This window comes from Narcine bancroftii, chromosome 3 (genome assembly GCF_036971445.1).
Source record: "Narcine bancroftii isolate sNarBan1 chromosome 3, sNarBan1.hap1, whole genome shotgun sequence".
NCBI classification, from domain to species: Eukaryota; Metazoa; Chordata; class Chondrichthyes; order Torpediniformes; family Narcinidae; genus Narcine; species Narcine bancroftii.
This window is the reverse complement of record NC_091471.1, coordinates 234,448,640-234,461,129: the sequence shown is the minus strand read 5'-3', so window position 1 is coordinate 234,461,129 and position 12,490 is coordinate 234,448,640. Positions and strand designations below refer to the sequence as shown.

Sequence of the window (12,490 nt, the reverse complement as noted above, 5' to 3'; positions counted from 1 at the left end):
CATCCCTGTTCTTATACCCTTCCGCTCCGCACACCACCGGTTCGAGAATCCCACCCAGTTCCAGAACCCCTCTCCCGTTCTTAAACCCCACACACACCCCGGTTCTAGAACCCCCTCCATTCCCACACCCCCTCTTAAACCCCTCCACCCCACCCCGGTTCGAGAACACCTTCGATCCCCTCCACCCCGATTCCAAAACTTGCTCTCGACCACCCCCATCCCTCCCAGATTCCCACGCCCTAATTTGTTAGGAAGGGAAAGGTGGTGGTCATTCCAGAATCTTGCCCCCTCAGGTGCCTCCAATCCTGGTTCCTGGCTCCCGTTCCCGGACGAAGGGCTCCCGGAACAGTTGGTGGAGCCTCTGGGCCTGCGGGAGGGAAAAGGCAGATGCCATTTTTCTCGGAACATGGGCAAGGCCGAGAGGGGAGGTTTCGTCCTCCCAGTGACTCCCCCTGCTAACCAAACACCCCAAGTCCTCTCCTCCCCCTCCAACACCCCTTTCCTAACCCCTTCCGGTTCACCAACTTCCCTCCCCGAAAACCACTTCCTCTTGCCCCGCCTCACCTTCTGGGGACCCAGACCGGGACAGAGGGCAAGTTCGTCCCGAGAGGCTTCGATCATCGATCCCAGGGTCTGTGGAAAGAGGCGAGGGGTTAGATACTCCCAGATGGGTGAGGGGGAGGAAAAGAGAGGGACAGAGAGAACAGGTAGAAAAAGGGGAGGGGGAGGAGAGCAGTCAGGGGAAGATGGGTAAGAGAGAGGGGAGAGAGATGGGCAGAGAGGGGGAAGGGAGAGAGAGGGATGAGAAGAGAGGATAGAAAGGGAGAGAGGGAGGGGGTAGAAAGAGAGGGTGGAGAGTGGGGAGAACAAGAGAGAGGAAGGAGGGGGGAGAGAGATGGAGGGGAGAAACACTGACCTTGAAGGTGTTAATGAGAGTGAAGCAATCGGTTCGATTCACTGACTTCACCGAGGTGAGACAGTCCGTAATCTGCAGAGTGGAAGGGAGGGGAGAGGGAGAGGGAAGGAGGGGGAATGAAAAAGGGAGTGAAGTATCAGGTCAAGGAGACAGAGTTACAGACCCCACCCCAGGGGGAGACTGACCCCTCTGATGGAATGGGAGGGACGGCACCCTCCAGCCGGGGGAAGTGGCTGATCGGAGGGCATCCTGGAGCCGTCACATCAAGGTGACAGGGAGTGAGTTCAGGGGTTTCTCACTAGCCATCCATCTCCCTCCATCCCTGTATCCCTCTCACTGTATCTCCACCTAATATCTCTCCATCCAGGTATCCCTTTGTCCCTGTATCTCTGTCCCTGTATCCCTCCCTCCCTGTAACCTTCCAACCCTAAATCCCCCCTATACCTGTATCTTTCCATCCTCGTTCCTTCCATCCCTTTCTGTCTTTCTCAACCTCTGTCCTACTATCTCTCCATCTTGTTGTTCCAGCATCCTTTGCTCCCTCTCTCATAATTCCTCCCTCTCTCCACCAGCATTGATGGGGGGAGATGTATATACTTCGGGACCCATAATCCAGGCCCACCCTCCCCAGGGCCAGGAGTGAGGGAGCCACACTGTCAGGGGGAGATGTATATACTCCAGGACCCATAATCCTGGCCCCACCCTCCCCGGGGCTTGGACTGAGGGAGCCGCACTGTTGGGGGGGGAGGTATATACTCCGGGACGCACACACTTACCTTCGAAAGAAAATCTTGCTCCACTTTCTCCTTCAAAATATCGACTGGTTTATTTTCATAAATTTTGTAACTCTCCAAATATCTCCCAGCCTCCTCAACACTGGGGAGGAAGAAACAAGTCAGGAGTGAGGGAGTTTCACTCTGTGTCCCACCGCGAGAGTTTGTGATGGGACGGGGAGAGGGAGCTTCACTCAGTCTCCCACCCCGGGAGTGTGTGACGGGATGAGGGAGCTTCACTCAGTCTCCCACCCCGCGAGTGTGTTACGGGACGGGGGAGAGGGACCTTCACTCTGTGTCCCACCCTAGGAGTGTGTGACGGGACGGGGGATAGGGAGCTTCATTTACCTCCACGCCAGGATGAGGGTGCAGTCGGCCAGGATACTGATCCGTGCCAATTCTTTGAGATCATCATGCGGGTTTTTCTGAGGAATGAAATATTGCTTATTCAGAAGTTAGGACTGACCATTCTCGGTTTCATCTTGGCTTGGATACACAGCCTTTGATGGGAGAGGGGGAAGAGGGAAGGAGAGGGGGGAGGGAGGAGAGATAGGTAGAGAGGAATAAAAGGGGGAGAGTAATAGAGGGGAGAGGCAGGAGGAGAGAGTGGGTAGAGAAGGAATAGGGGTGGGAATGGGTGGAACAGGGGGGAGTGAGGGAGGGAGAGAGTGGGGGAAGAGAGAGGTAGGGGAGAGGGAAAGGGGAGAAACAGGAGGTGAGGGGGAGAGGAGAGGGAAGAGAGTGATTGGGAGAGGGAGAGAAGAGGGGTAGGGAGAGAGGTGGAGGGAGAAGGTGGGACAGAGGGGGAAGAGAGTGAGGGGAGAGAAGAGGAGTAGGAAGAGGAGGAGGAGAGAGTGGGGGGAGAGAAAAGGGGTGAGGAGACAGCAGGGGTGAGACAGCAGGGGAGAGAGGAAAGGGTGGAAGGGAAGTGGGAAACTGAAGTGGGGAGTGAGTGTGTGGAGCTGCAGACTATACACTTACTACCCCACCAGCTTCATCCAACCTCCTCTATTTTAGCCACCTACTACGTGATAATACCGTCTTCCCCTCTTTGCCTACCACAGGGACCACTCCCTCCGTCACTCCCTTGTCCACTCCTACCTACCCACCTATTGTCCCCCATAGGGCCTACCCCCATGACCCATGGGAGATGCCCCACTTGTCCCCACACCTCCTCCCCCAGCCCCATTCGGAGCCCCAAACAGTCCTTCCATGTGAAGCAACATTTCACTTGTGAATCTGCAGGGGTCGTCAACTGTATGCGGTGCTCCAGCTGGGGTCTCCCCTACGGTGGGGAGAGTGGGACGCAGGCTGTGAGGTCACACCGTTGAACACCTCGGCTCTGTCCACCGCCAAAGCGCGGATCTCCCAATGGTCACCGATTTCAGTTCCCCACCCTGCTCCCTTGGTGACACATCTCTCCATGGTCTCCTGCACTGCAGGAACAACACCTCATCTTCTGACTGGGCCCCCTCTAACCGGACGGCATTAACATCGACTTCTCCGGTTTCTGTTAACCCCTCCTCATTCTTCCCATCGCCTTCCCCCAGCTCTCTCTTTCTCTCCCCCCTCCTTTTCCCACTGTCTCCTTTCACACAGGAAGTGCTCTCTTTCATAATTTTATTTTCGACCGTCAATAATTGATCGATCCTTCTCTACATGGATAATCAAAGATGTTATTTCTTTTGCAAATTCATTTTAGGGAGGTTGTTTAATGTTGTTTGAACAGCTGGCAAGTAAATATGACTTACCAAATATTCATTTTTTAGATATTTACAGATTAGAAATTTCTTAAATACCATATTACCGGACTTTCCATTTGTATATTTACCAGATAACAGTGGATAATACTTTTCAAGTGAATCATCCTTCTCAGAAAGGGTTCATTGGAATTATATCTGATAGATTATTGAAATTACATCCTCTACTTCATGATAAGATTTAAAAAATGGCTTGGGGATTTAAACTTATTGGAGGATCTATGGGACAAGACTCTTCAAACTGGTGAATATGTCTTCAATAGGTGCCCAACATTCTGAATCCAATTTCAAGGGATGCATCGTGTCCACATGTCCAAAGATAAGCCAGCTTGTAACTTTTCTAATAGTAACCCAACTTGTTTCAGATGCAAATCTTATATTGCTGTATTGACACACTTGTTTTGGTCTTGACCATCCTTAGAAATCTACTGGAAAGAAATTTTTAATATCTTTTCAGGTGGAGCTGCAACCCAATCCAATAACTGCTCCTTTTGAGGTGATTGACACAGACACAGAGAGTTTTTCTGTAACTGCTCAACAGATTGTGAGCTCCTCTACATTGTTGGCTCGAAGAGCCATCGAATTCAAATGGAAAGACTCCCAACAGTGATTCACTGGCTTTTTCGTATTATCTTCAGAAAAAATTTTAGATATCATGTATTGGATTCATCAGTGAAATTTGAAGATACATGGAGACCTTTTATGTCTTATTTTCATTTGCTGTAAATGTTTTTAATGTGATTAGATGTTCTCACTCTTCCCAATGAGATCTAGTCTGATTCAGGGGATGAATCAAAAGCTACAAAATATATGTCGCCCTCAGGCATGTTTTCTTTTAAGTTAGTTTTTTTTTGTATATAGAGTAGGTGAGGTGGGGTTTTTATATGTTTGATGTCTTTTCTGTCCTCACCCAGGGCAGTAGACAGGTAGCCAGTTTGAAGTTGGATCTTGAAATACATACAAATATTGACATTGAATTCTCACTTTCGTTCCCTTTTCTTCATTGTACTGATTCTAGCATAAAAACTAGAAAAAAAAATGGAAAAGAAAGCAAACTTCAGACCCACACACACTCCAAGACATAAACCCACGTGCAAACTGAAACAGATCCACGCAGGCCCACATGCATATCCATGCACAGAACAACATGCAAGCACAGGGCCACACACACACCTACACAATCAGATGCATACAGTCCCACACTCAGATGCATACAGTCCCACACAGACTCACACACCACTCTGTCCCACCCACACACAAGACTCCCAGACACGCTGACCCACATACAAACCAATACACAGACCCACACACACATCCACGTCGACTATCATGCAGACCCAGGCACACCACTCGCAGACCCACACAACCACTTACAGGCACACACAGTCCTACACACCAACACAGAACCATGCACACTCCCAGACACATTCACACATGCAAACCTACACGCAGACCCACATACACATCCATGCAAACCCACGCACAGATGGCACACAGGCTCACATGCAGACCACGCCCAGGCCCACACGCAGACCCATACACAGACCCACACTGACTCACTGTGTCGACCAGCAGCAGTAACAAGCGAAGCCCGTGTTCCCGGCCGAGGAGACGGAGACGCTGGTGGATGTAGTCAGGATGGAGAGCGTGGTAGCGCAGGCTGTGGGCGGAGGGGGAAGTCAATGTGTGGGTCTGTCCATGGTGGGGGGAGGTGGAGGAGAGGGGGGAGAATGGGGAGAGGGGAGGAGAGAGATGGGGAAGGGGTGAGGGGGGTTGTTGGGGATGAAGGTGGACAGGTGTGGAGGGAGTGAGTGACCAAGGGAGTGGTAACCCTACCTGAGGAAGAGGGCGCCCGTGGATGATCCCAGGATGAAGTCGGCCATCACCTCGCCGAACTCCCAGGGCACGCTGCGGATGCACCTCAGCACCGGGTTCCCTCGCTGTGGGCCAAAGTGTCTGTGGGTCCCAGGAACACTCTCCCCCCCACTGACCCTCCCTCCCCATTTCACACCTCCCCTTCCCTCCCCCCCTTCCTCCTTTCCCCTCCCCCACCCTCCTGTCCCCCCCTCACCCACTATACCCCTTTCCCTCACCTCCCCTTCCCCTCCTTTTCTCCCTCCCTCACACCAGATCCTCCCCTCGCTTCTCTCTCCTCCCTCTCTTCATTCCCCACCCTCTCTCCTCATCACCTCTTCCTGTCCCCTACCCTCTCTCCCCTCACCTGCCGGGGGCTGACGATGATGCCCCCCTGCCTCGTGGCTGCTCCTCTCTCCAGGGAACGCTCCCCCTCAACCTGTCCAGTTCCTTGGGCATCCGGGTCCGAGGGTGTGCCCAGTCCCTGCCCCCTCGGCTCCTCCTCCCCTCTCCTCAAGGACTCTGTCACCTGGGGTGGGATAGACACAGGATGTGGAGTGAGGAAGATTGACATGGTGGGTGCAGCGAATGTGGTGTGCATGGACTAATGCACTTCAGTGGATAGTCACACCCTCTGGTGAGGATAAATGTGTGGGATGTAGCGGATGCGGTGTACCCAGACTAATTCCCCATCCTCTCTCCCAGGAGAGGGTTCCCTCACACTCCTGATGAAGGATCGAGATGGCAGATGTGGTGTACATGGACTAACTCCACCTCATGCAAGGGGAGAGATTTCTCTCACGCTCCCTGCAGAGGATCGATGCGGCAGATGTGGTGTATGTGGTCTAACTCCACCTCTAGCGAGGGGAAGAGGGTTCCCTTACTCTCCTGGTGGAGGAACAATATGGCGGATGTGGTGTACATGGACTAACTCCACCTCTGGCAAGGGGGAGTGGGTTCCCTCCCACTTCCAGTTGAGGATCTAGGCGGCAGATGTAATGTTTGCTGATCCTGCCCTCAGAAACAGGTGCTATCTAGGGCTCTCATAATTTATTGTCTCCTCTCATCCTTCTACTCTCCAAAGAGCAAAATCCGATCTCTGTGAACTTTGCCTCATTTCCCAATCAGGTAATATCCTAGTGAATCTCCTCTGCCCCCTCTCCACGGCTTCCACATCCTTCCTGTAATGACGTGACCAGAACTGAACACAATACTCCAAGTGTTTTCTCACCAGAGATTTGTAGAGTTGTAACATGACCTCTACTCCTGAACTCAATCCCCCCATTAATGAAGCCCAGCATCCCTTAGGCCTTCTTAACTACCCTTTCAACCTTGAGGGATGTATGGATTTGGACCCCAAGGTCCTTCTGTTCAACCACACTCTTAAGTAACTGACCATTATCAACCTTCTGGTTTGTCCTTCCAAAATGCATCTCCTCACACTTATCGGGATTGAACTCCATCTACCACTTCTCCACCCAACTCTGCATCCCCTTCCATATCCTCTTGTGACATTCGACAACCTTAGTTTCCTCTGATCTTCTCCCCTTTCACCCTTAATGCATGTCCTCTGATTTGTATCTCACCCATCCTCAGTTGATAAAGCCAACATCAATATTTTTAAATAGCTCAATCAAATCTCCCCTCATTCCTCTACACTCCAGGGAATAAAGTCTCAACCTATTTAACCTTTCCCTGTAACTCAGTTCCTGAAGTCCGGGAAACATCCTAGTAAATCTTCTCTGCACTCTTTCTATCTCACTGATATCCTTCCTGTTCGGTGACCAAAACTGCATACAATACTCCAAATTCGGCCTCAAAAATGACTTATACAATTTTTCCATAACATCCCAACTCCTGTACTTAATACTTTGATTTATGAAGGCTAAAATCTCTCTTTACAACCCTGGCTACCTGTGACACCACTTTCAGGGAATTATGTATCTGCATTCCCAGATCCCTACTCAGTGCCCGGCCATTGACTGTCTATGTCCTTTCTTGGTTTGTTCTTCCAAAATGCAACACCTCACACTTGTCTGCATTAAATTCCATCTGCCATTTCCCAGCTGGTCCAGATTCCTCTGAAAGCTTTGAAAACTTCCCTCACTGTCCAAAATGCCTCCAATCTTAGTGTCATCTGCAAACTTGCTGACAACAAACAACAAAGGTCCCAGCACCAATCCCTGAAACACACCACTCATCACTGGGCTCCAGTCTGAAAAGCCACCATTCACCACTACTCTGTCTTCTCCCATCCAATTCACTGATTCACCCTGAATACTAAGTGTCTGAACCTTCCTGATGAACCTCCCATGTGTGACCTTGACAAAGGCCTGACTAAAGTCCACGTAGACAACCTCCACAGCCTTTCCTGGTAACTTCCTAAATGGGGGAGAAAATTGAAAATCCCCAGATGCAAAGGGACCTGGGAGTCCTCGTGCGGGACGGCCTGAAGGGGAACTTGCAGGTTGAGCCGGTGGTGAAGAAGGCAAATGCGATGCTGGTGTTCGTTTCAGGAGGAATAGATTACAAGGGCAAGGATGTGATGTGGAGGGCCCTGCTGAGCCCTCACTTGGAGTGTTGGGAGCAGTTTTGGGCTCCTCATTTCCGAAAGGATGTGCTGACATTGGAGAGGGTTCAGAGGAGGTTCATCAGGACGATTCTGGAAATGGAAGGAGCGTTTGATGGCCTGTGTTCACTGGAATTTAGGAGAATGAGAGGGAATCTCATTGACACATTTTGAACATTGAAAGGTGTGGACAGAGTCGATGTGGAAAGGTTGTTTCCAACGTGGGAGAGTCTGGGACAAGAGGGCACAACTTCCAGATTGAAGGGCGCCCGCTGAGAACTGAGACGTGGAGGAATTTCTTCAGCCGGAGGGCGTGGAATCCGTTGCCACGGGCGGTTGCGGAGGCCAGGTCCTTGGGTGGGTTCTTGAGTAGCATGAGAGGGTGTGGGGAGAAGGCCGGGCAGTGGGGCCGAGTGGGGAAATGGATCAGCTCGGGGCGGAGCAGACTCAATGGGCTGAACGGCTGCTGTTCTCCCCTGAAGACAAGGAAGGACTTGGTGACGTCAGGGCCCCAGGGTGACATCGGGGTCTCAGTGTGATGTCAGGGCCCCAGGTGACATCGGGATGATTGGGTGACGTCAGGACCCGGTGAGCTGGGTGGCATCAGCGGTTACCGCAGCGCTACGGGGAATCTGGGTCACGTGACGCAAGGCTTCGCGGTCCATGGTAACGTCACAAAAGCGGGTCGGTCGGCTGGTGGGCGACATCACCGGCGTGCGCAGGGGTGCACATGGCTCCTGGCGACGCGCTTCCCGCCCTGGGCGGCAGGAGACGGTGCGCACCGCGACCTGGCTGCCATTGCTCACCGGAAGTGACGCGATGCCACCTGGCGACGGTGGGCTCGACATGGCGTTTCCCTCCGACCTCCGAGTCCAGATGAGAGGGGGGGAAGGAGGAGGAGGAGGAAGCAAGACCGGATGTGACGACACAAGAAGGGGTGGGTTTTCCATGGGCAGGCGGAGTCACTGGGGGGCGGAGGGATGACAGCTAGCATGGGATCGCACGATTACGTCATCACGCTGAAAAGCGGCGGTTGAGGCGTGACGTCATCGCGCCGCAAGATGTCGAACGTGAACGTGAAGGACAAGGATGCGCTATTGCGGCTCAACTACTTGCAGCAGGTGACACTCTGACCCCTCTCCCCGTCCCTTGACCCCTCCCTGACTCCCTCTCCCCATCCCTTGACCCCTCCCTGACCCCTCACCCCGTCCCTTGATCCTACTTGACCCCTCACCCTTCTCTTTTCCGTCCCATGACCCCTACTTGACCCCTCACCCTTCTCTTTTCCCGTCTTGACCCCTCACCCTTCTCTTTTCCCGCCCCGACCCCTACTTGACCCCTCACCCTTCCACGACCCCCGACCCCTCTTCGTCCCTTGACCCCTCACCCTATCCCCTGATCTCTTGAACCAACCCCTCACCCCTTTCCCTGAATCCTCACCCCATTCTGACACCTCCTTGAGCCCACACCCTCCCCTAACCCCTCACCCCATCCCGATGTCTCACCCTGTCCCCTGACCTCTCACTCCCATCCACTTATCTCTCACCCCATCCCTTGACCCTTCGCCAAGGCCCCTAACTTCTCAACCCAAGTCCTCCCTGACCCCTCACTACTTCACCTGAACCCTCACCCCATCCCCTGACCTCTCCACTTCCTCCCTGACCCCTCCTCAGCCATTCTGACCACTTCTCTCTACCCCCCTTCCCCCCCCCCATCGCAGGCTGCCCACTGCATCCTGGCTGGGAACCCGGACAACACCGCCCTGGTCCGCTTCCTCCTCCACACCCAGCGCGGCATCTCCAAGCGGCTGGTGCTGCGTCAGTGAGTCCTCGTGGATGGGAGCAGAGGGAGGGAGGGGGAGGAAGGGGGGACATTGGAGAGCAGAGGGATGATGGAGGTGGACAGCAAAGGGGAGGGGTGGGGAGTGGAAGGAGGTAGACGGAGGGATGGGAAGAGGTGGGAGGTAGAGGGAGGGATGAAGAGCGGTGGTAGGGAGGGGCATGGAAGAAGGAGAGGAAGGAAGTTTTACAGAGTCATCAGGGGTAAGTTCTCTTTTACACAGAGAGTAGTAGGGGCCTGGAATGCCTTGTCGGGGTTAGTGGTGGAGGCTGGAACATTGGGGGCATTTAAGAGACTCTTAGACACATGAATGGAAGGAAAATAGAGGGTTACGGGGTAGGGAGAGGAGGGGGTATGTTATTGAGTGGGTGTGTATGGGTCAGCACAACCTCATATAGTCTGTACTGGGGTTGGATGTTCCATGTTGTGGGACAAACTCCTTCATTTAATGCCGCTGTAAATTACAGGGATCCCTCGGTGAAACGGACAGTTTGTAAAAAGTGTTCCTCACTCCTCGTGCCTGGGATCACAGCCAAAGTTCGCCAAAGACGTAAGAAACAATTCCCCTCCCCGCACCCATTCTAACTGCTCTCTGGGTCTCTCAGTCCCGGCCCCGGGGAGGGTGGGCCTGGATTATGGGCTCTGGTCCCAGAGTATATACATCTCCCCCTGACAGTGCAGCTCCCTCAATCCCTGCTGCAATCTCGGACAATTCTTTGTGCTTGATTCGACAGGGCGGATGCAGCAAGTGACTGTGGTGACCTGCCTGGCCTGTGGGATGAGCAAAAGGTTTCTGCGGCGACCTGATTACTGCCTGTGGGTTGACAGGGCCGAGGCTTTGCTGCCTGGTAAGGGTCGTGCCTGAGCCTGTTCTGGGGAGATGTGGGTGAGGATGTCTCTGGGACTGTCTGGGAGGGATTGGGGGAGAGGTGGGGGGGGAGTGAGAGAGGGGTGACAAAGTGGGGGGGGGGAGAGGGAAGGATAGGAGGGAGAGAGATGAAAGGGAAAGGGGGGAAATAGGGGAGAGAGATGAAAGGGGAAGGGGAGAGAGGGAGAAAGTGGGGGAGAGAAAGGTTATAGGGAGGGGGAGAGATAGAAGGAAAAGGTGGAAAGTGGGGGAGAGAGATGGGGAGGGTGAGGTGAAGTGGGGGAGAAAGGGGAGAGGGTTATATGGAGGAGGAGAGGTGGGAGAGAAGGTAGGGGAAGGGAAGAGAGGAGGAAGAGACTGTGGAAAGGGGGGAGGAGGTGGGGAGAGGGACACAAAGATGGAGAATGGACAGAGCAGTGGAATTAAAAAGTGACTGGGTGTCACCTGGACACCCCTATACCGTAGGTATCTCCCTCCCTCTCTTCCCACCCCTTCTTCCCCTCCCTTCACTCTCTTTCCTGCCCTACCCTGTCCATTGACCCCCCCCTCCAAGTACCACCACCTGCTCTTCCACTCCCTCCACCCTTCTCTCCTTCTTTCTCACTCTCTCCCACCTTCCCCCTCAATATCTTCCCCTTTCACTTCCCTCTCACTCCCCTCTCCTCATTTCCCCCATCCCCCCTCTCCTCTTTCCCCTTCTTCCCGACTCTCTCCCCTTCTCTATCCCCTCTATCACCTCTCTCCACCCTCTCCCCTCCACCTTCCCCCTCCTTCTCCCTTTCCCTCTGTCCCCCTCTCTCTCTCTCCACCCTTCCCCTTCTCCCCCCACCCTCTCTCCCCAACCCCCACCCTTCCCCTCTCTCCCCCACCCCTCTCTCCCCACCCCCGCCCCTCTCCCATTCCCAATCCCCGTGTATAACAACAGCGCTCCTGCCTATATTCCAGGTCAGAAGACAGATCAAGAATCCGCAGAGACACATGTGGATCCTGCAGTTGGTGAACCGAGCTCAGGAACTCTGGGGACAATCGAACCATCATCTCCGTCGGTCACACAGTGAGTGACCCCACCCTGAATAAACAGTGACTGTAAAATTCTGCAATCGCAGGACCTGGGGGCCAAGAGGGCAGTGGATGCGAGGGGGCTGCAGACACCAGGGGGAAGCGGAGGACCAGCGCTGGGCACCGGAAAACGGGGAGACCAACCCCCCCACCACCGTTTGAGAGGGAGAAGCAGAGGAAACTAATCTGCCGTGGACCAGCAAGGGGCTCAACACCTGAGGGCCCCACGTGGGCTGCCGGAGACCGGCTCATAACAGGGAGCTGAGGGCAAGAAGGGGGCCTTGGGCACTGTGGGGCTTCCTGACCACGCTGGAGGTTCAGATCTGCAGCTCAGGGTGGCGACAGATGACCAGGACCCTGTGCGGACCCTGTACAGCTGCTGAGGCTGTGGGAGTGCTGGAGGTGAATCCACAGGCACCTGGTGTTTCTAAAGGGACCTTTCTTTGCTTCTCTTTCTCTCGTACCGTAAGGGGTGCCGGGCAATGCTAACAGTGACTTTACGAGAGGCAGAAGGCAATTTCTTGCAAAATTACATTTCTGTTTTATTACAACACAATAAACCGCATCTGATCTGAATTATTCCGTCAAAACGCCACGGTCTTCAACCCTCAATCCCAGACTTAATTCTCGAACCTCGACCCCGTACATCGACCGCAAATCCTTATCCCCAATCCTCAATCAAAGCTCGTGACTCCAACTCAAAACCTTATTCCTCACCACAAGCCCTGAATCTGAATCTTGCCCCTAAACCCCACAGGGCTGGCTCCAAACCCTGTCTCCAATCCTCAATCCCTAACTGAATTCTCAAACACCCAGAACCTGGTCCCAAAAGTTTCCCACCTCCCCCCCCCC

At 53.6% G+C, this 12,490-nt stretch overlaps 2 protein-coding genes across 2 annotated transcripts; one reads left to right on the top strand and one right to left on the bottom strand.

Annotated features, from left to right (window-relative positions):
- Window positions 1-156: 156 nt before the first annotated feature.
- Window positions 157-8,720, bottom strand: ercc1 (excision repair cross-complementation group 1). Its single transcript, XM_069923169.1, has 9 exons — window positions 8,487-8,720; window positions 5,671-5,832; window positions 5,286-5,389; window positions 5,010-5,109; window positions 2,038-2,114; window positions 1,693-1,792; window positions 917-988; window positions 565-633; window positions 157-367 (listed from the first exon to the last, which is right to left on the bottom strand). Exons 1-9 carry the CDS (start codon window positions 8,718-8,720, stop codon window positions 290-292), a joined length of 996 nt encoding a protein of 331 aa, XP_069779270.1. The 3' UTR covers window positions 157-289.
- On the top strand, window positions 8,679-12,214 carry rpp21 (ribonuclease P 21 subunit). The gene is made up of 5 exons (XM_069927041.1): window positions 8,679-8,993; window positions 9,593-9,693; window positions 10,179-10,261; window positions 10,446-10,559; window positions 11,525-12,214. Exons 1-5 carry the CDS (start codon window positions 8,934-8,936, stop codon window positions 11,635-11,637), a joined length of 471 nt encoding a protein of 156 aa, XP_069783142.1. The 5' UTR covers window positions 8,679-8,933; the 3' UTR covers window positions 11,638-12,214.
- Window positions 12,215-12,490: the final 276 nt, after the last annotated feature.